Here is a 19992-nt window from a genome sequence, read left to right as displayed (position 1 = left end):
AATAATAATACACTGTTCCATGTGCGCTTATCTGTGTAAGTGATCTTCAGTGTGAACATTTTTCAGCATAGATTTCAAGATTTCACAATGTTCAGTTTATGTAACTTTACCACATCTAGATCCTCGATGATATAGTGACAAGCTTGGTTTCACACACTTTCTCGTGAAATCAGTGTTTATTCATCTTTAAGTACAATTATAATTAGTGTTTTCATGATTTATATGGTTATATTCACAGTTTGGCTAATTATGTGTCACATGATTATTTCTATAAATAAATACCATACTTAAAAATAAATATCATACTATTGGGCTGTTTTATACATCATTACTCAATCTCTTGGTGTATTGCAAAGGATACCACAATATACTTGTTTCATAAAACATCAATCTATCACATTAATAAATATTTGATAATTACACATTATTGGTTTATTTAGTATTCTCTATTTGCTGGTGTTTGTAAGCCAATAATTAGGCTTTGGTAGAGTTATCTATAAATCTCTTGTGTGTACATTTAAGTGGTGCTTTCCGGGATTCTGATATTGATACATGTATTCATATCATTTAACAAAATTCTTATACCAAGATAATTGGAGCAGTTGGTCATGAAGAGAAAATGACGAATGTAAAAATATTATTTACTGTGTACATTAAAATTTGCATTTTGAATATAAAATAACCCTTTCTAAGACAAGGCACATAGATAAGTACATGTTGAATTTCAGATTAAAAAGGCATCTACATCCTTAATCAAACATACAAACCTACATTATTTATAGTTTAAAGGCTTGAAGTACTGATTTTTTTCAGAAAGTTCAAAATAATTAAGATGTAAACACATCCATCTCCTTGTTAAAGGCATTTATGTTAAATTCCTCATTAAATCAAAATCAAATCTCTGCACGCTCCACCCATCAAAATATTTGCACAGAGCTGCCAACCAGAAAAAGAACATTTCAGTATTTTCGAAGCTGAAAATCAGTATTTCAGTGAGGAAATCGGTATTTTAAAAAAATACCATAGGACCACACATACAGCTGACTCACTTTAGAAATCAGTATTTAACAAGAAACTAACAGTATTCTTCTCAGTACTCTTCAGTACTAAATACTGAAAATCAGTACTTCTTGGCAGCTCTGTTTGCACCATCAGCACTTATTATCTCTATGAATCTTCCATCATACATGCTGTACTATATGAAATATTCTAAACAGACATTTAGTCCACTTTTTCCAATGACACAGACTGGGACCACTGCACCATCAGTGTATACATGTAAACTCGACGATTCCTTCATTATACATCCATTCATTTTACATTCTCAGCCTCTTGAAGTATAACTATGAGCTCTTCCATATCGCGACTGGTTTTTGTCTTTCACTGTAACCATTGTACCAAATATAATCTCAGTAGTTTTTTTTTCACCTTAACATGACAACGGTTGAAACCACAAGCATCATCAGTGTATATACCTCACTACATTCCCAATATCAGCCTCTTGAAATATGTCTTTGAGCTTTTCTATATCACAACCGCTTATTTGTCTTCTACTGTGCAAAGCTGTAGCTTGTAGCTCTCCGGGATTACCTGCATGTTGCACCAGCTGACACCGATGTGCTGCTTGAAGCACCATAAGTATGTATACTTGACTAAATCCCCAATCTCAGCCTCGAAGTATAACTTTTAGCTCTTCTATATCGTAACTGGCTTTTGTATTTCACTATGCAAAGCAGTACCTCATAGTTCTCTGAGGGTCACTGCATGTTGCACCAATTGACACTGTTGCACCGCTTGAAACCTTTGTACCATCAGTATATATACCTCACTCAATCCCCAATGTCAGCCTATTGAAGAACATGTCTTAGAGCTCTTCTATATCACAACGTTGTTTCGTCTTCCACTGTGCAAAGCAGTAACTCAGTCCTCTGCGGGTCCCTGCATTTTGCACCGCTTGAAACCTTTGTACCATCGGTATATATACCTCACTAAATCCCCAATCTCAACCTCTTGAAGTTTATCTTTGAGTTCCTCCACTTCCACTTCATTATTGGTTTTTGTCCTCCACTGTGCACAGCTGTACCTTGTAGTACTCTGGTGGTCAAGGCATGTTGCACCAATTGACACTGTTGCATCGGTTGAAACCATGTACCATCAGTGTATATACTTCACTAAATCCCCAATCTCGGCCTCTTGAAGTATATCTTTGAGTTCTTCCATATCACCACCTGTTTTTGTTTTCCACTGGGCAAAGCAGTACCTCATAGCTCTTTGGTAGTCTCTGTTGAACCTATCTGCGATTCCTTCAGCTTCGTTGAACCCAATACCGAGGTGGATACACAACGTTGTGTAGGCATCAACAGGTACGTATTTGGCTAGTCTGTCCAGTATTGCGTCCGCTTTCAGATCAGACCTATGAAAGGATGATACGTATTTTGGCTTTAAAGACATTACAAAGGCTCGTATTCTGAAATCTGGTTTGATTTAAAGTTGAGGTTTAATTACGAAGAGAAAGATGTTACACACATCTAACATTCCAGGCTCAATTCATCAACTCATTTTCCCAGGGGGGGGGCACTCAACTATATTGCTGTACACAAGCGCACAACCAAAGAAACGTGTAAGAAGGGTACTTTTTGCTGTTCATGGCACATCATGCGCATGACACATTTAGGGTGTCAAAAATGCCAAAAGGGTATGGTTGTGGGGTTATAAATGTTTACAGGGCAAAATTGTCAAAAATGCTCTTGAAAATACTTGAAAAGGGTATTATTTGATCAATGGATAAAACTTGTTTAGGGTGGGTTTAAAAAACCTGTGGTCACGAGTGTGTACAGCCATATAGATTAGTGGTCCCCTGGGCTCATTTTATACTGTAATCACTAGTACCTGTCCATGAACAATAACTAATATAGTATGTCTTTTGAATAGACATACTGTACCTCTGTGAGCTAATAAAGAATAGACCATTTTGAAAGAAGAATGGATGAAATATTGATTCTGATTCGAAACAAGGGCCCTGTTGCATAAAAGTTACAATTATGGTAACTAACATACAGTGGTAACTACCATGGTAACAATGAACAACAGCCAATCAGAATCAAGGATTCCATGCTAGTTACCGCTGGATAGAAAAGTTACCATAATGGTAGCTTGTGCAAAAGGGCACTGGGGAGCCTATAATCTAGGCGGAGCCTGCAACTCAATTATGCTAAATCCTTAACGTAAGCAATACATTTAATTTGCCGAGACTATTAACACTGGCTTCTGAGCCATTGTCTATTCCTTCTCATCTAGCTTTAGTCATGGGATTCTTTATAATCAATGAAAGTCCTGTGGCAGTTATTCACACGAAAAAAAAAAATCAGTCCTGGATCATAGTCGATAAAAATAAAATGGCTGCTACAAAATCATGAGATGGTATAGGTAATAATTATTTCACAACCACTGTTCGTAATCTCTCCAGAGCAGAGACACCTCTTACATTTGGCTTGAGATAAATAGCTGCAGCCTCCGTCTTGATTACACCCTAACATCAGCATTGAGCGTCATGGCCCAGTGGATTAGTCTTCTGACTTTGAAACAGAGGGTTGTGGGTTTGAATCCCAGCCATGGCGTAATTTCCTTCAAGAAATTTATCCACATTGTGCTGCACTCAACCCAGGTGAGGTGAATGGGTGCCCGGAAGGATTAATTTCTTGAATGCACCGAGCGCTGAAAGGCAGCTTGAGCTAAAGCCGGGGTAGTAATAATAAACAATGCGCCTCGGAATAGAATATTTCTAGATAGATGGCGCTATATAAATGCCTATTATTATTATCAGGGTGGCATTTCTATTCAAACTTACTCTGCAGGTGTTGCTGCAGCTGTTACCATTGCGGGAGTGGATGCTGTAGTCAAAGCTGTTGCTGGTGCAGTTGTTATTGCTGATGTCATTGCTGCTGGTTTTGCTCTTGCTGACACTGCTGCCATTGTAGTTGCCGGATCTTTAGTCAAAAAGGAAAGAATTACATTGAAGATATTCAATAAGTCCGATGTCAGTCAAGCATTTTTATGGTAGAACTGCATCTTTTTAATGTCTAGATATATCCATTCTATCATTTGTGGGTTGGTCAATATGGAGGTGCACTTCTTAGTTTTTGTTTCTTTACATTTTTTTTCTTCATTTATTAAGATTACATTATTATTTTCCTCAGTAATTTATGACAGGCAGCAAACGAAAGCTTGGAAATATCTGTTTTAAGCGCCATACAAATGTAATAACAATTATTATTATAGAATGGTATCATAGTATATAATATTTGCTGGAGATTATTTGGTCCAAGAACAAGTCATCAATCATGTCTTATTAAAGTTCTTATAGAGGAAATTCACCCTGGCAACAGGTTGGTTTAATAAAAGTAGAAAACTTTGAGCAAAACTATTGGTAAAGACTTCATGAAAATCCATGAAAGAATACTATGACTCTTAAAATATTTCCAATTTGTGACATCATATACAAGCAGTTCCCCCATCTATCATGTAATATAAATTCAATTTTTTTTTAGATTGAGCATGATGAGAAAAAATATTTTTCTTACAGAAGGGGGTACAAAATGATCCCACTGATGTTATATCCCAGCATAATTAAATTGACTTTCAATCTTTAGAGAAAATAACACTTTGGAGAATTTACATCACACACCAAAAAAGTTGTGTTCACCTGAATAGGTAGCCTAGGTTAGCCTGGGTAATAATAGCAGGGCCCGCTGGGAGAACAGTTTTCAGTACTGATGTGGCTACCCTGGGTAAATATACCGTCATTATTATTACTACTATTATTATAACATATATGGAGAAGCCACTGTGGCATCATTACAAAAAAATCATAACTAAGTTATTCTTAGACAGATTTCCATCTAACCATCATCAAAATTTTGCACTAAATTTTCTGATTCTATTTAAACCAACTCATCGTCAGGATGAACTTCCCTGAAAACAGGACATGGAGCACGCACTACGTACCGTCATATGGCAAGATGAATCGAAGCAATGTAGAAGATGAGAGTGACCTGTCTTGTTTTAACTTGAATCTAAAGAACCTCTGACTTGGGTCCGTCACCGATGACATGACATCGAAGGTGAGTTGTCTCCTATCAAGTCGTTGAAAATCTTGTTCATCTATATGCTATTTTAAAGAGAAAATCAACATTGGTTTCAGAACTACCAGAGATGGTGTATTTTCAGTTGGTCCTATGTCCAACTCGTCTACGATGGGTGCGTCGTGGTCTAGTGGTTCTCACTCTCGTCTTTGAAACAGAGGGTTGTGGGTTCGAATCCCAGCCATAGCATGTTTTCCTTCAGCAAGAAATTTATCCGCACTGTGCTGCACTCGACCCAGGTGAGGTGAATGGGTACCCGGCAGGAATAATTCCTTGCATGCACTGAGCGCCGGTGATGGTAGCTCGAGCTAAAGCCGGTGTAATAATAGCAGTGCTTTGTATCCTCAGGCAAAAAGCGCTTTATAAATCTATTTATCATTATTATTATTTGGTCTACCATCAGTTCGTCTCATTTCCACATGGTCTAATAGCCATTTCGACCACTCACCGTTTCGTCTAATAACCTGTTGGTCTGATAGCCATTTATAGTCCATATAGCATTTGGTCTAATTAGACTTAGTGTTTATTGGGCAAAGTGAAGCAGATATTAGACCAACTGGTTGTGAGACAAAATGGTCAAAGACAAAATGGTGATTAGACTAAATGATGATTGGAACAAATCCTAGAAGTCCTAGCATCAAATAATAGCATCTACATGCTATTTGATGCTACCCTTCTTCAACAAAATATATTCATGGAAAGAAAAAAAGAGCAATTTTTACCAGCACACTGGAACATCTGCCAACCTGTAGAAGTCGTACGAAATCTTAAAAAAGATGCAATATGGCCAGAGCTATCTAAATATTTGGGCTACATAACACAAAGATTGACCAATCAATATCAATGTTACATGCGTATTAGGTTTAAAATACTGACCGAGGACCAATCGGTGCAATTCTTTTATATTTGCAATTCATCGCAAATTTTTGTGTAACGGAGCCCTGGTCACTGTAAAAATTGAGCATACACATACGAATGATATAATGCACGTTAATTCTACCAATCATCCTTTTCTCTGCATTCTTAATGCACATATATTTTGTAATATCGCTTTATTACATTCATTTTTTCATTTTAATCTATTTTTCAAAATAATCACCATCTTTTTATGTACTAAAATAACAGAGCAGTTGTACGGGTATGACATCACACACTTTGGTTGCATTGCCAATTGAAGAACATCCATACTATTAGGGTCTTAACATTCAAGTGCTTTAAAACTTTCCTCTCATTTTTCCCCCAAAATTTGTTGGAGTTTCATTGAATTGTTTCTTCCATTAATCTGTTTACTGGTTTCATAAATTTTGCTTTCAATAAATATAGTACGTACCGCCTCGTCAATTTTCTTTTCGTTATCCTTCGGGCCCTCTAACAGCTCGATGTTGATATCTCCACACTTCCATTCTATGAACATGGGTTGGGGAGGAAACAGCTTTCTGTACTCTGACATTTCTTCTTTTACTTTCTGTATATTGGTGGGGGGAGGGGGTGGTGAAGAGACAAAACGCAGTTGAAAATAAAGTTACCCCTGTAGCACACCTTGCGCATGTCAAAAAAGCAGACGAAAAATCAATTATAAAACAGTCTTCGGGGCGACTTTTTTAGCTCGACAGCCAGGGAGAAAAATACCTGGAGGCTTGGGGCGATTAACCCCCCTACATTCAAAAGAGCCCCCTCCCCCCCAAAAAAAAAAATCCACATTCACTGCCATGTAAAAGCTTATTCAATGAAGCAGATTTTAGCAGTAGGTTGTGGAAAGTAACCTCAGAAAAATAAATATTTGCTATGTTGTATATTGATTTAATTTGATGTCATTATGATGCAAGTAATGCCTTGAATTTGTACGCAAAGTTTTATGGTTTGCCTGAATTTGTACAAACTTGTTCAAACAATCACCATCCTGCCTCTCTAATTTTCATACTTTCTTTGCAAACAAACTTATTTCGTTAAAAAAAATCCAATCTTTCATTTTGCTGACTCTAACATTACCTTAATAACTTCTGTAAGGTCATCATACAAGCATAGAATCATAATATGGGAGAAACCCTTTGTCGCAGGTGGGCGAAAGAACGGCGTGCAATTGATCCTCTTCCCGATAAAATAGCGGGTAAAAACGGCGACGATCCACCACTCTGAGAAATGATCAACAAAGAAATCCAAGTCCTTGGTCCTGACCTCACAACGTGGATAACCGTTGATAGATGAAGAGATTTTTTCAAAAGATTCCGAATCTACAAGCATGATAGTAGAAAAATGATAAAAATCGTCAAAAGAATAAACTGATGAACAATAACAAAAATTTTTACATGGAACAGAAGTTAACTCTATCATCAGTATCATAGTAATAAATATTAATTCAAGCAAAAATAATGACATTTTTTAATGAAACTGCATATTATGCGGAATGTTGTGGTGAGGAACCCCCCCCCCCCCCCGCATCCCCCATATACTGTACTTAGACTATTATAAAGTGAAATATAATTTTAAACAAGTGGAATGCCTCTGGCCGTCTCACCTGCATCACGCGGTTCAATATAGCAGCAGTGCTGACTTTGAATACTACTCTAACTCGCACAAGATGTTCAGTGATACATGGTTACTCTTATGTCCTCTTTTTATGAACTTGACCAATAAACTTACAGAGATATGATGGTTATTCAACAAAAAACCCCAACATGGCCAAAGTTCATTGACCTTACATGACCTTTGACCTTAATCATGTGACCTGAAACTTAAACAGGATGTTCAGTGATACTTGATTACTCTTATGTACAAGTTTCATGAATCAGATCCATAAACTTTCAAAGTTATGATGGTAATTCAACAGATACACCCAATTTGGCCAAAGTTCATTGACCTTTGACCTTGGTCATGTCACCTGAAACGCGCACAGGATATTCAGTGATACTTGATTACTCTAATGTCCAAGTTTAATTAACTAGACCAATAAACTTTCAAAGTTATGATGGTAATTCAACAGATACCCCCGATTCGGCCAAAGTTCATTGACCCTAAATGACCTTTGACCTTAATCATGAGACCTGAAACTTGCACAAAATTTTCAGTGATGCTTGATTACTATATGTCCAAGTTTCATGAATCAGATCCATAAACTTTCAAAGTTATGATGGGAATTCAACAGATATCCCCAATTCGGCCAAAGTTCATTGACCCTAAATGACCTTTGACCTTGGTCATGTGACATGAAACTCATGCAGGATGTTCAGTGATACTTGATTAACCTTATGTCCAAGTTTCATGAACTAGGTCCATATATTTTCTAAGTTATGATGACATTTCAAAAACTTAACCTCAGGTTAAGATTTCGATGTTGAATCCTCCAACATGGTCTAAGTTCATTGACCCTAAATGACCTTTGACCTTGGTCATGTGACATGAAACTCTAATAGGATGTTCAGTAATACTTGATTAACCTTATGGCCAAGTTTTATTAACTAGGTCCATATACATTCTAAGTTATGACGTCATTTCAAAAACTTAACCTCAGGTTAAGATTTGATGTTGACGCCGCCGCCGCTGCCGTCGGAAAAGCGGCGCCTATAGTCACACTTTGCTTCGCAGGTGAGACAAAAATTAAATATTTCAAGCATGGCAATTGGCCATAACCCATCAGCTGATATTTAACCAATTCCACTATGTGAAAAAAAAGTGACATTGTAAAACCAAGCATATTGGCACTATCGAGAAGATGAATAAGGGCACCCAAATTGTACTTTAAACCCTTTTAAAGACTCATGGTTTCAGCGTTATCATTTTATAAAACAAATAATGCACTGCTCTGTCATTGGCAATGCAGCGAAAGCTTGTGTTTCAGATGGTGCACATTTGGCAATAGCCTAAGCACCTAAATGTATTTCCACGTGCACTGCTTTTCCACTCAAGCACTCAGTTTTATGTATTATTGTTAATAAACTATCACATTTACCATTGCTGCGTGTGTAGAAGACAATTTCTGCACGTGTTGGATGAGAGAAATATGCATTGTGGTCCAATGTGACCTTGAGAGGTTTGCTGAGTTTAGCACCGGATGGTGAGAATTTGACCCCTGATGAAATAATTGCTTCATTCTCTTGGAGGACCAGCTCTCGGGGAGTGTCTGTTATGAATTCCCATTGAGCTTCATTAACATCTGAAAGATACATGGTGGGAGAAATAGGAAAAAATTATATTTTGATAAATATATTTTCTGAATTAAATTGTGGAAAATAATTATTTTTTTTAAATTATTATTACTAGCACCATTGTCATCTTCACTGTCACCTTGATGAAGACCATATTATGATCAACATTATCACCATCATCTTCATTATCATCACTATCACCATCTCCATCATCAACTTCATCATCATCATCACCATTGTCATCATCATCGTAATCACATCCATCATCACTATCATCACCCTCATCATCATCACATCCATCATCATCATCATCATAATCATCATCATCATCATCACCATCATCATAATCATCACCATGATTTTGACCATCAACCTAATTCATAATTTTTTTAATGTAAATTCACAATACTGAATTTTTTATCAATAGAACACCTCTCTCCCCCACCTTCCTGTGAGAAATACTCACCAATACTTTCTCTTTCTACCTCTGTATTTCTTCTCTGATTTGTTCTCCTTTCTTCTCTCCGTCTTGTGAACATTAGCCACTGAACCATTAAACATGTTACCATATGCATGACATACTTCTGGATAGGCAGACCATACAAAACTTTCACCAAGAAAAGCAGCAAGAAATTCTCTGTTGATGTTTCGATGGAAGCAAACCGATCAATCAAGTCATCAAGGCTGTATCCCTCTGTCTTTCTATTGTCTGACCAGATTCTGTAACGGTAATATAGGTACATCAACAGACCTACGTCCTCTACACCTAATTGTGGTATTAGAGCTGATCTGCCTTTTCCTGGTACACCTGATAGCGGTGTGAGAAACCCTCTTCTTAATACAGCTTCATGTTCATCGCCGAGCTGTCGTAATGCAAGTGAAACCCTTGCCAACCTGATAAAAATTAAACATGTAAAGAAAAATTCTGTGATCAAACTGTGAGAAGTAAAACCTATAATCTAAATTCAATGAGGGATAGGAAAGGTCATTTGGAAGGCATATTATTCAAAATAGAGCAAATTCATGGCATTGAAATCTATGTAAACCTATTTAACATTCAATAATGTAGATTATCACCCGTATCAGACATCTGAGCTGGTCATTTACAAAACCGTATTGCCCTACATTTTCTGAATATTGGGAAGGGTAGGTATATTGTTTGTATTTTCCTCGGTCTCAGTGCGCGTATTTACTTTGCATGCAGAGACGAAGCAAAATATACCTTTGTATTTTCCCTGGTCTCACATCCGGGAATTTGTGGATGCGTATAAAGAGATACGCTTCATAAGGATCCGCCCACCAACAATATACGTCATAATAAAGACAACGCTGAATCCGAGCGCTTGCAAGTACGTCATAATGGTAAAGTGCAGAGCCTAGACCGATATTAACATGACACAACAGAACTCTATTTTTAAAAGAAATATCCCCATTATCATGATTTTTGCTCTAGATATCTGATTTGGATGATAATAAAAATATTGACTGGCTCTTCTTTCGGGGAACATCAAATATATTGCCCTTAAATGACCCATATTGCCCTCGTCTAAAGACTCGGGCCAATATGATTCATTTGCTGGCAATATATTTGATGTTCCCCTCAAGGCCAGTCAATATTATATAATTAATTGGACTTGTACACTCTTAAAATCGGTCAAATTGACTAGACCAGTAGTCAGCTGGGAGCAACTGATATGGCAATCACTGATATTCACATTTCTGACATATATTCTAGTCAGACATAACTCTATTCTAGTAACATATGACTAGAATAACAGTTTCTCCCAGCTGACCCTATTAACCAGTCATTTTTGACTGATTTGTTCTTAAAGCCTGTGTATAGCTTTGGTAAAGGGTCAATAATGTGATTGATAATCGAATATCATCTACTATGACAGTCTTACTGAAGCGTAGAGACCGTTTTTCCAACTGCACTTCTCTGAGAAAATTTCAAATATTCAAATCTTGGATATATAACGCCCTCTCTCGGCGATGCTTGTTTTAAATTTAAAAAATGGGCATTCAAGCACTTATCTTATAAATTTGGTGATTAGATATCCGAAAATTACAGACAAAGTACATATCTTGAAAGTTTCAGCCCATTCCATGATTTGGAATAGGATTTAATTGAAAGACAAAACACACAGATATTTTTATTTGATCGGGTGACCCGATCAAGTTAAATTTCCATGTAAAATCGCAAACTTTATCCTGTAAAACACATTTTCATTTCATATCCTCCACATCATAACTGTTATAGGGCATATCCATTCATATTAGCTAGCAATGAATTGGAATAGTGATAGGTGCATTTTGGTGGATTTACCAAAACTATACACAAGCTTTAAAGTGTATCAACCAGGCAAAAAAAGAGAATTTGTCAGGAGCTACTGTTTACTACTAAATATGCAAAATTGGACAAGTTTTAACATTGAAGTGAATGGCGATTCCCCAGAGCACCAGTGCAATTTGTTCTTAATTTGTAATCAACTAACATTTTCAATTCTGACAATTTGACTCAAGTTTGATAGATTGTTGATTAATCTATACCTGCTTTGTCTAATACCAGTTTGGTCTCATCCTGATTGGTCTTATCCCAGTTTGTCTAAAACCAGTTTTTCAAATAACCACTTGGTCTAATAAAAATAGCCGATTTACCATTCATCTAACTTTCAGTTAGGCCATCATTCTGTCTTATATCCACTTGATCTAACACCACTTAATCTGAATGGTTTATGAATCAAATTGAAGTTGAAGTGTACAGTAGATCAACTGGCCATTTGACTAAATGACAATTAGACTAAGTGGCTATTTGACAAAGAGCAATGTAGACCAAATGACAATTAGAACAAATTAATAGTAGACCAAATGTGTTTAACCATGAGAATAATGTATTAAAAAAAAAATAATTTAACCAGTAGTTGATAAAAAAAAATCACTATTTACACTGAATCGTAGATCTCATCTTTTACACAAATATACTCCATTCGTAATAAATGGATAATAATAATGATAATAAATTCAAACTTGAATCTCTTGCCAATATCATACAAGATTAATTATGGCATGCTTTACCAACAGCAGGAAATTACATGTAAAGCTATTAATCAACCAGTATTCTGATTCAGAAACTTGTCTTGTTTAGCTTTATAAGCAATGGCCTAGTTGTGTTAAGATTATTGGAAGATGAAATGATTGTACTTTCCCGATAATTCAATGATGAAGAAAGCTACTGCATTTTTGAATGATCTGAGTGTCAAGTGAGCTGATGTATTAAATCTACATTAAAAACTTGTTTCACAATTGACCAGCCACATTTAACCACGTCTTTAGACCAGAGTCTGTATTAAAACTGAGAATACAAGCTTGTTGAAGGGAAAGTTCACACTGACACTAAGTTGGATGTAAAAGCAATTTTTTGTGAATGTTTGATGAAAATCCATACATGTATCAATAATCAATGATGCAGTCATCTAAAAGTAAAATGACTTTCAATTTTAAAAAAAATTGCATTTTTTTTTTCAGAATTTACATTACCCAACATAAAAGGAGCTTCTTATTGATGATATCACAATAAAAACTTTAAAAATTAATACAATTGGGCAGTTCCATGGAAAATGTTCACTTTAGAGAAAAAATGAAGTTTCAGATTTCACTTAAGCAGTCAAATTTTCTTAAAAAGTAATCTATAAAGTCTCAATTTCCAATAGAAAAATCGCAATATTGATAAAATTTTGTAGTTTTTTTCATCATCAAAAAAATAGAATAGTATATTGCAAAATGTAAAAAATGTGGCTATTTTTAAACAATTCATCTTTCCTGTCTCTACTAAAAGCAAACAAGGTCCCAGAGGTCTCTTTTAACTTTTGAATAGTTGATTAATGTTTAAATCAACAGAAAATAATCGTTAGATTTTATGCCATTCATCAATTTTACAGAAATCTGTCTTCAGATTTGTGTGATTTCTTTACCATTATCAGTGTCATGTCCGTTACGTTTTTCACTTAAAGTTTTCACAGCTTATAGGAAATTTGTCTAAGGGTACTGCAGATTCAGATTCTATGTTAGAATTAAACCCCCTACCATGTGTAGCAATTATTTTCCCTTACCATTTCTCATTTTTATAAAAATGGCGTAACGGACATGACAATTCGCGTAACGGACATGACGCCTTATATATGGCAAATGGCAGCATTTACAAAAACAAAATATTAGGCTCAGTGTCACAGACTGAGGTCAGTCTCAATTGTTTGAGGATAGCTGAATGTAATATTTCCTAGAATCTGCATGTCATTCAAGCTATTTTTAGAAGTTGGTGAATGATGAAAGTTCAGCTCCTGTTCTGGTAGATTTTTCTGAAAATTAACGGTATGTTACATAATTTTAGGATAAGATGCAGCTAGATCTGGCAACATACTCAGATCACAATCTGCATCATTTGTGTTTGAACAAACATTTGATTATCTTAGGTTCTTGCACTGACAGTTTGGAGCATGATAAAACTCCAACTTGTGAATTCATGATCATTGATGATATTACTTCAAAGTATCTGACTTTCACCAACCTCTACATGTACTTCTTCAGTGATGGCATGGGATCACATTTAAAAGCAAGTTTGTATTCGGATATCTGTGTTTCATGATGTACCTGTAGCTCTATGAATCCATGAATCTACAGTGGCACTTCTTTGCAGTATCACAAAGCAAAGGGGCCGTGGAAAGAATGTGGCGCGATCAATAAATTATGTCATCATAGTATTTTGGTCAGCCATAATCACGATTTGAATGATGTATCTTCAATTGTACACAAGCAGCGCGGACAATACAACGAAATTAGATACAGCCACATTTGTCAGCAAGCAAGATTGTAAGATTTAGAACATCCAAGATTTGATGAAAGGATGATTATACTCAGGATGATAGTTATTTTGAATGAAAAAAAAATCTCAGAAGCTATTTACAAGCATTCCGATTACCTTTCAACTCATACATAATCGATAATGAAAGACCAGTTTCCAGGTACTGCTATTAAATTTTAATACCATTTTTTGTAATCTTAAAACTGACATTAATACTAGTACATGTTCTTTATCATACAATACATTCCATAATATGTTCTTGGATTTATACAGGTCTGGTAAATTTTGTTTTCTTCTCAAAAAAATGAGATTTGGTCTTCTCAGTGTGTCGTAGTGGTACGATAAACGTTGTATTCAATATAAAATTATCACCTAGGCTATAGCTATTAATTTAATGATACCTGCTAATAATATCTACACATTTTTCATTAGAGTGTTAGTAAAGGTACTTTGCTGTTACATAATTACATTCATTATTGATATTTCTTTCATTTTCAAACTAAGAAGTGCTGATGAAGTTCACTTCGTAAGGGTGTCATGTCCGTTACGCTAGTATATTATCAAATATTAGGGCATGAATTAAAAAAATAATCTTTTCTATCAACTTTTTCTCCTTTAATTAGGTGTGGTGGATGGTAGTAACTGGAAAATACTCATTAACTGTTGTTAACCGGTGTAAAATAAATTTTTCTAAATATTTTTTTGTTTTATAAATATTGTACAAAAAGACCCCCTCTCAAATTGCAAAATAATAGGAGATATTACAGATTACCAGTTATGATATGTGTCTCTAACCTCTAGCCTTAACATGTAAACAATGAGACTTGTACCATATCTTGTAATAAAATAATTATATTCGCTTACAAAAAGTGGACAAAACTGTCATGTCCGTTACGCTTCGTGTGTCATGTCCGTTACGCTACATTTTGAGCTAGGAATACAGAATGCACTGCAAAACTGTTGTTAAACACCATTTTATGGATAGAGCATGATCTTAAGGTTAAATTAACACCAATGTCAGGTGCATGCAATCTAAGAATTCACAGGAATTTTGATAAGCAATAGGAGGTAAAAATGCTTCGTCCATTTCGTGTCATGTCCGTTACGCTCACAAAGAGTGCAATTTCTCCGCAACTGTTCAACAAAACGATTTGAAATTTTATGTTTATGTAACTGATACTTAAATGTGTCTGATAAGCTTAGTAACAATTATCAAAAGACTGCTAATTCTACTGTATAAACATTTGAATTACAAAAATTTGTCTGAACGTCATGTCCGTTACGCTGGAATTGACCAATTCTGTTTAGTCTTTTCAACAGATTTTAATTAAACTTCCACCAATATTTCTATTAAATTTTCTTTCATTAAAACCAACTTATTATCATGATGAACTTCCCCCTTTAATACATTCTTTATGATATAATTATTTACTCTTGATTCTCTATTGGTCCTTGATCCACAGCCAAAGCTTGAGATGTATCACTTCCTTCTTCCAGAGTACCATCATCTGAAAAGATATTGATATCCATTTTACCAATCATATTTAATTCCCCATCAATGACCCATTTCATAAAACTTGTTATTGCATAGACAGAATAAAAGCTACTGAAATCATTCAATATGATTGGTCGATTGTGCATTTGTTATCATAATAAATCTTAATCGCTAGAGGGTATTCATTTGTCTCGCAATCTACTATGGTCAACAAGGAAATTCGTGATCACTCTCGCAAAAAGTGTTCACTGGCTTTCTAGGAAATTCATGATCACTCTCGCAAAAAGTGTTCACTAGCTTACAAGTTCACGAGCTTTCGAGTGCCGCTGCAACTCTTTATCAAGTGACACTTTCATAATTGTAAATAATTCCGAAGCAGACAGCCTACTCGCATACATGAACAGCCAGCAACCGTCCATCCAGTTCACTCTGGAGACTGAACAAGGAGGGAAATTAGCATTCCTTGACACGCTAGTCCAAAGACACCTCTGTCTACCGCAAGCCCACTCATACAGACCAATACATACCATACGATTCTCATCACGACAAATCGGTCAAGAAGGGTCTTATTAAATGTCTGTTCGACAGAGCAGCACGTATTATAACTCACCCGCCTGAACTCCCGAAAGAAAGAGCCCACATACGTGGCGCCTTATACAGTAATGGCTACCCACGCCGTTTTATCAAGAATACTTTCAAGAAAAAACAACCACCAAGGGATCAGAAGGTTTTCAAGACTTGTACAGTCTTGCCATACATAGATGGCCTTTCACAACAACTTCAGGCCTACCAACCTGTAAACATACAAAATAGGAGTGATTCATTTACAAAATAGGAGTCACAGCATATTTCCCATAGATGACTGTACATAATATATGGACAAAAAAAGGGGAATTTTCTTTCCCTATGATATAATGGATATTAAAAATTTCCAAAAAAGGAGTAACTCCTTTTAAAAAGGAGTAGTTGGCAGGCCTGCAACTTAAACGCCGATTAGAAGGTCACGGTATCCGAACGGTTTTCCGCTCAGACACCACCTTACGCAAACAGCTTGTACGCCCCAAAGACCCTATCCCTGATCACAGACGTGATGGCGTAGTATACAACATTCCTTGCCAGGGATGTGACGGGTCTTACATCGGAGAGACAGCCCGACCGATAGTTGAACGCATTTCTGAACACAAGCGCGATGTTCGGTTACAGCGAACCGACACATCCGCGGTGGCAGAACATGCTTGGGAGAAGCAACACCACCCAGATTGGGAGGGTGTACATTGCATTGCCAAAGAAAGACATTGGTATACACGCAGGATTAAGGAGGCTATTAGTATACGTCTTTGTCCTAACAATTTCAACAGAGACAGCGGGATCGACATCCCCGATTTCTGGATGCGAACCATCCGACAGCACAATACCCCCTTACCTGGCAGTGCACGCCGACCCGATCGTTCCCGGCCCCGATCGAGGGACCGCTCAGCCAGTCAACCCCCGCCCACGGGAAACTAGCGAGCCCGCCAATTTTGGTCTCATTTGCATATTGCCGACCCACGGCGTATTTGCATATACCCCCGGCTTATTTGCATAACTCCTGACCAATCACACAACGGATCAGTGCCCACCTATTGTTCTCGCGTTTGTGCGTACGGTCTTTGAGGTTAGTATAAATACAGTACGATATCGGACAATCCGTGTCACTTGATAAAGAGTTGCAGCGGCACTCGAAAGCTCGTGAACTTGTAAGCTAGTGAACACTTTTTGCGAGAGTGATCACGAATTTCCTAGAAAGCCAGTGAACACTTTTTGCGAGAGTGATCACGAATTTCCTTGTTGACCATAGTAGATTGCGAGACAAACGAATACCCTCTAGCGATTATTTCAATCCACAATAATGAACCTATTTAGTATAATAAATCTTTATGAAACAGGACCATGATGATGAGGCAGATTTGATTTGATTAATCTATGATTTGATTTGATGATTAGGATTAAACATTTAAAGTTACTATATATTGCAGGTTAATTAGCTCTAGGATGAAAAGAAATAAGAGATACTGTACATGTAAGTGAATGGGCTACACATGTACACATTATAATCACACATATATATTATTTATTTCAATATGTATTCCATTTTTAAAGTATTGATTTATTTTGATTTATATGTAAATGCATCACAATTCGGCTTGGCCGCCATGATGTATGGTTTTTATCAAATAAACTATTTATCTATCCATCTATCTGTTAGATTCTGTGAGTTGCCAACTAATCCCAGTAAATTACCATTAACCATTAGTGCCCCCATTGCCCCCCCCCCCTAAATATAATTCATATATTCTTTAGATTTTTCTTTGTCAAATTTATGAAAGTTCTGCAAGGTTACTTCCTACTTCCTCAGTAATTAACATGGACTACTCTAAAATTGGCAAGTATGGTGCACTTGTTCACTGCTACCACCCTGCCTGTGGGGAATCTACAGGTAGGACTACGGTATGCCAATGTTGTACAGAGCACACACTTTAAAAAATCATTAAAATATCACTTTTGTGACCAAAATTACTAATTTCCGTACAGTTGCAATTTATTTTTCATTAATAACTTGTAAATAATTTTTGTATTCACCAGAGCGCTCAAAAACTTGTTTTTTTGGCATAATTTTGTGTACGCCCTCTATTAGTGGAAAGTAATATGGCAAGAAAATTTTTAATTAAGAAAAAAATGATTTAAAATTAAAATTAAAGTATCAAATATAAATAAGAGCCAAGTTGTATGAATAATAGGTGTAATGGAAACTGTCAGTGTAAAAACATCAAGCATTTGCCCCAAACAAAAAGAGAAAATTAGCCAAACATTGCCACCCTTATTTTGCCACACATGGAGATATAAATGAGAACAAAGTTATATCATAACCTTGTTCATTGAATGAGTGGTATGGTGATTGTTGTCCATGGCCCATATTCTGAAGTCAGGTTTAACTTATAGACCACGGTCTAACTCTGTGCAAAAATTATGAGAAGCTAAAAATTCAGAAATTCTGTCTATATTGTATATTTCCAATGTTTACTATTTTTGTTTCCTTTTGCTTTCATAATGAAGATATTATTATTCCCAGACAATTATGAACAACATGAGTGTCATCTGAGTTAATAGGGATTTGTGCCCCAATTGGCTTTACATACTTTAGTTAAACCACAACTTTAAACCAGGGTTTAATTTAAACCCGAGTTCAGATTTCGGGCCTATGTCTTCTTGTCTCTAACATATTTGCAAGAATGCTTCCTACCTCCTTGGTCTTTAAGACGTTCATATATGAATTGCCGTATTAAATCCTCTCCTTTTACTTCTTGTTCCAAATTTCTTTCAAGTGTGAGTTCTCCTCTTGGCTCGGATGGGTCTTTTCCAGCCATGGTTTGGGTATACTTCTAGGTCCTAGAAATGAACAGATTAACTAGAAAAATGATTCCAAATTCAAATCATCATCAACTTTCTAATCATAAATCAGGTCAAAGACATTGATCGTTGACAGACTTCTTAATTGATTTTTAATAATGTTATTTTGGAAAAAAAGAAATCATTATGTCGCCAGGGTATTTAATAAAAACAGAGTTGTGGCAGTTCGATCAGAACAAGCTTGAAGTGAGGTTGCCAAAATTCCAATATTTCTCAAAAGAAGCTTTTTTTCTGAGCTTTATGATAATACATCCATGTTTTTTTCTATTTTCATCCAATTCTTTTTCTTGATAGGGTGGACCTTTCTGTACCTATAAAAACTCATCAACTTTGTGACAGTAAGTGTCAGTAGGAGATAATTTGGGTGTGGAAATGACCAAATATGAACAACAATAACGTTTCATGTTTAAGTTTACTCAAAGTCCAGAGCTACCAAGTCTCACACATTATGCGTGAGACTCAAGCATTTTGGACTCTTGTTCATCCCCTCAAAACTTTGTCTCAATCACAGCCTATCCCCATATACATTGTACACAATGTCTGTGATCTCACTCAGAGTCACAGAAAATCTCACGCATAGCTGGTATTTGAACGTGGCATCTCTGAAAGTCTCAAATACTAATTATCGATACTCAATCAAGATCTGCTAGCTCACAAGCTCCATGGGGATGGGACATGAAAACAAAGTTAAAGTTAATGTGAAATAATGAACAATATCAATTAAACTAGATTTATTGGGGAAAAATGACTTGACCTTGACCCACATGACCCAGTGACCAGAAAAAGTGAAAGTAAACTGACAATACCTATCCCTGGTATCATAATTATCTGCAATTTAAAAGAATAAGAACCTAAGGCAGCTTGAAATCGATTTTGGTGGAAACATGTTGAAAAATGGAAATCCCCAGA

The 19992-nt window shown here is 36.1% G+C and overlaps 1 protein-coding gene across 1 annotated transcript; it reads right to left on the bottom strand.

Annotated features, from left to right (window-relative positions):
* Positions 1 to 161: 161 nt before the first annotated feature.
* LOC121419668 lies at positions 162 to 19054 on the bottom strand. The gene is made up of 9 exons (XM_041614127.1): positions 18917 to 19054; positions 9750 to 10177; positions 9088 to 9291; positions 7131 to 7372; positions 6472 to 6606; positions 4998 to 5167; positions 3848 to 4030; positions 2126 to 2413; positions 162 to 1782 (listed from the first exon to the last, which is right to left on the bottom strand). The coding sequence occupies exons 2-8, from the start codon at positions 10024 to 10026 to the stop codon at positions 2155 to 2157; spliced, it is 1470 nt and encodes a 489-aa protein (XP_041470061.1). The 5' UTR covers positions 10027 to 10177; positions 18917 to 19054; the 3' UTR covers positions 162 to 1782; positions 2126 to 2154.
* Between the last annotated feature and the right edge of the window lie 938 nt (positions 19055 to 19992).

Source organism: Lytechinus variegatus, chromosome 8 (genome assembly GCF_018143015.1).
Source record: "Lytechinus variegatus isolate NC3 chromosome 8, Lvar_3.0, whole genome shotgun sequence".
Classification (NCBI taxonomy): domain Eukaryota; kingdom Metazoa; phylum Echinodermata; class Echinoidea; order Temnopleuroida; family Toxopneustidae; genus Lytechinus; species Lytechinus variegatus.
This window is presented reverse-complemented; position numbering and strand designations above follow the sequence as displayed.

Coding starts and splice junctions, on each gene's coding strand:
- LOC121419668 (XM_041614127.1), bottom strand. CDS start 10,026: ATGTACCTATATTACCGTTACAGAATCTGGTCAGACAATAGAAAGACA. Junction 7,373..9,087: donor CTTCTACACACGCAGCAATG/GTAAATGTGATA, acceptor TCATGCTTGTAG/ATTCGGAATCTTTTGAAAAA. Junction 4,031..4,997: donor TTGCCATATGACGGTACGTA/GTGCGTGCTCCA, acceptor ACTGACATCGGA/CTTATTGAATATCTTCAATG.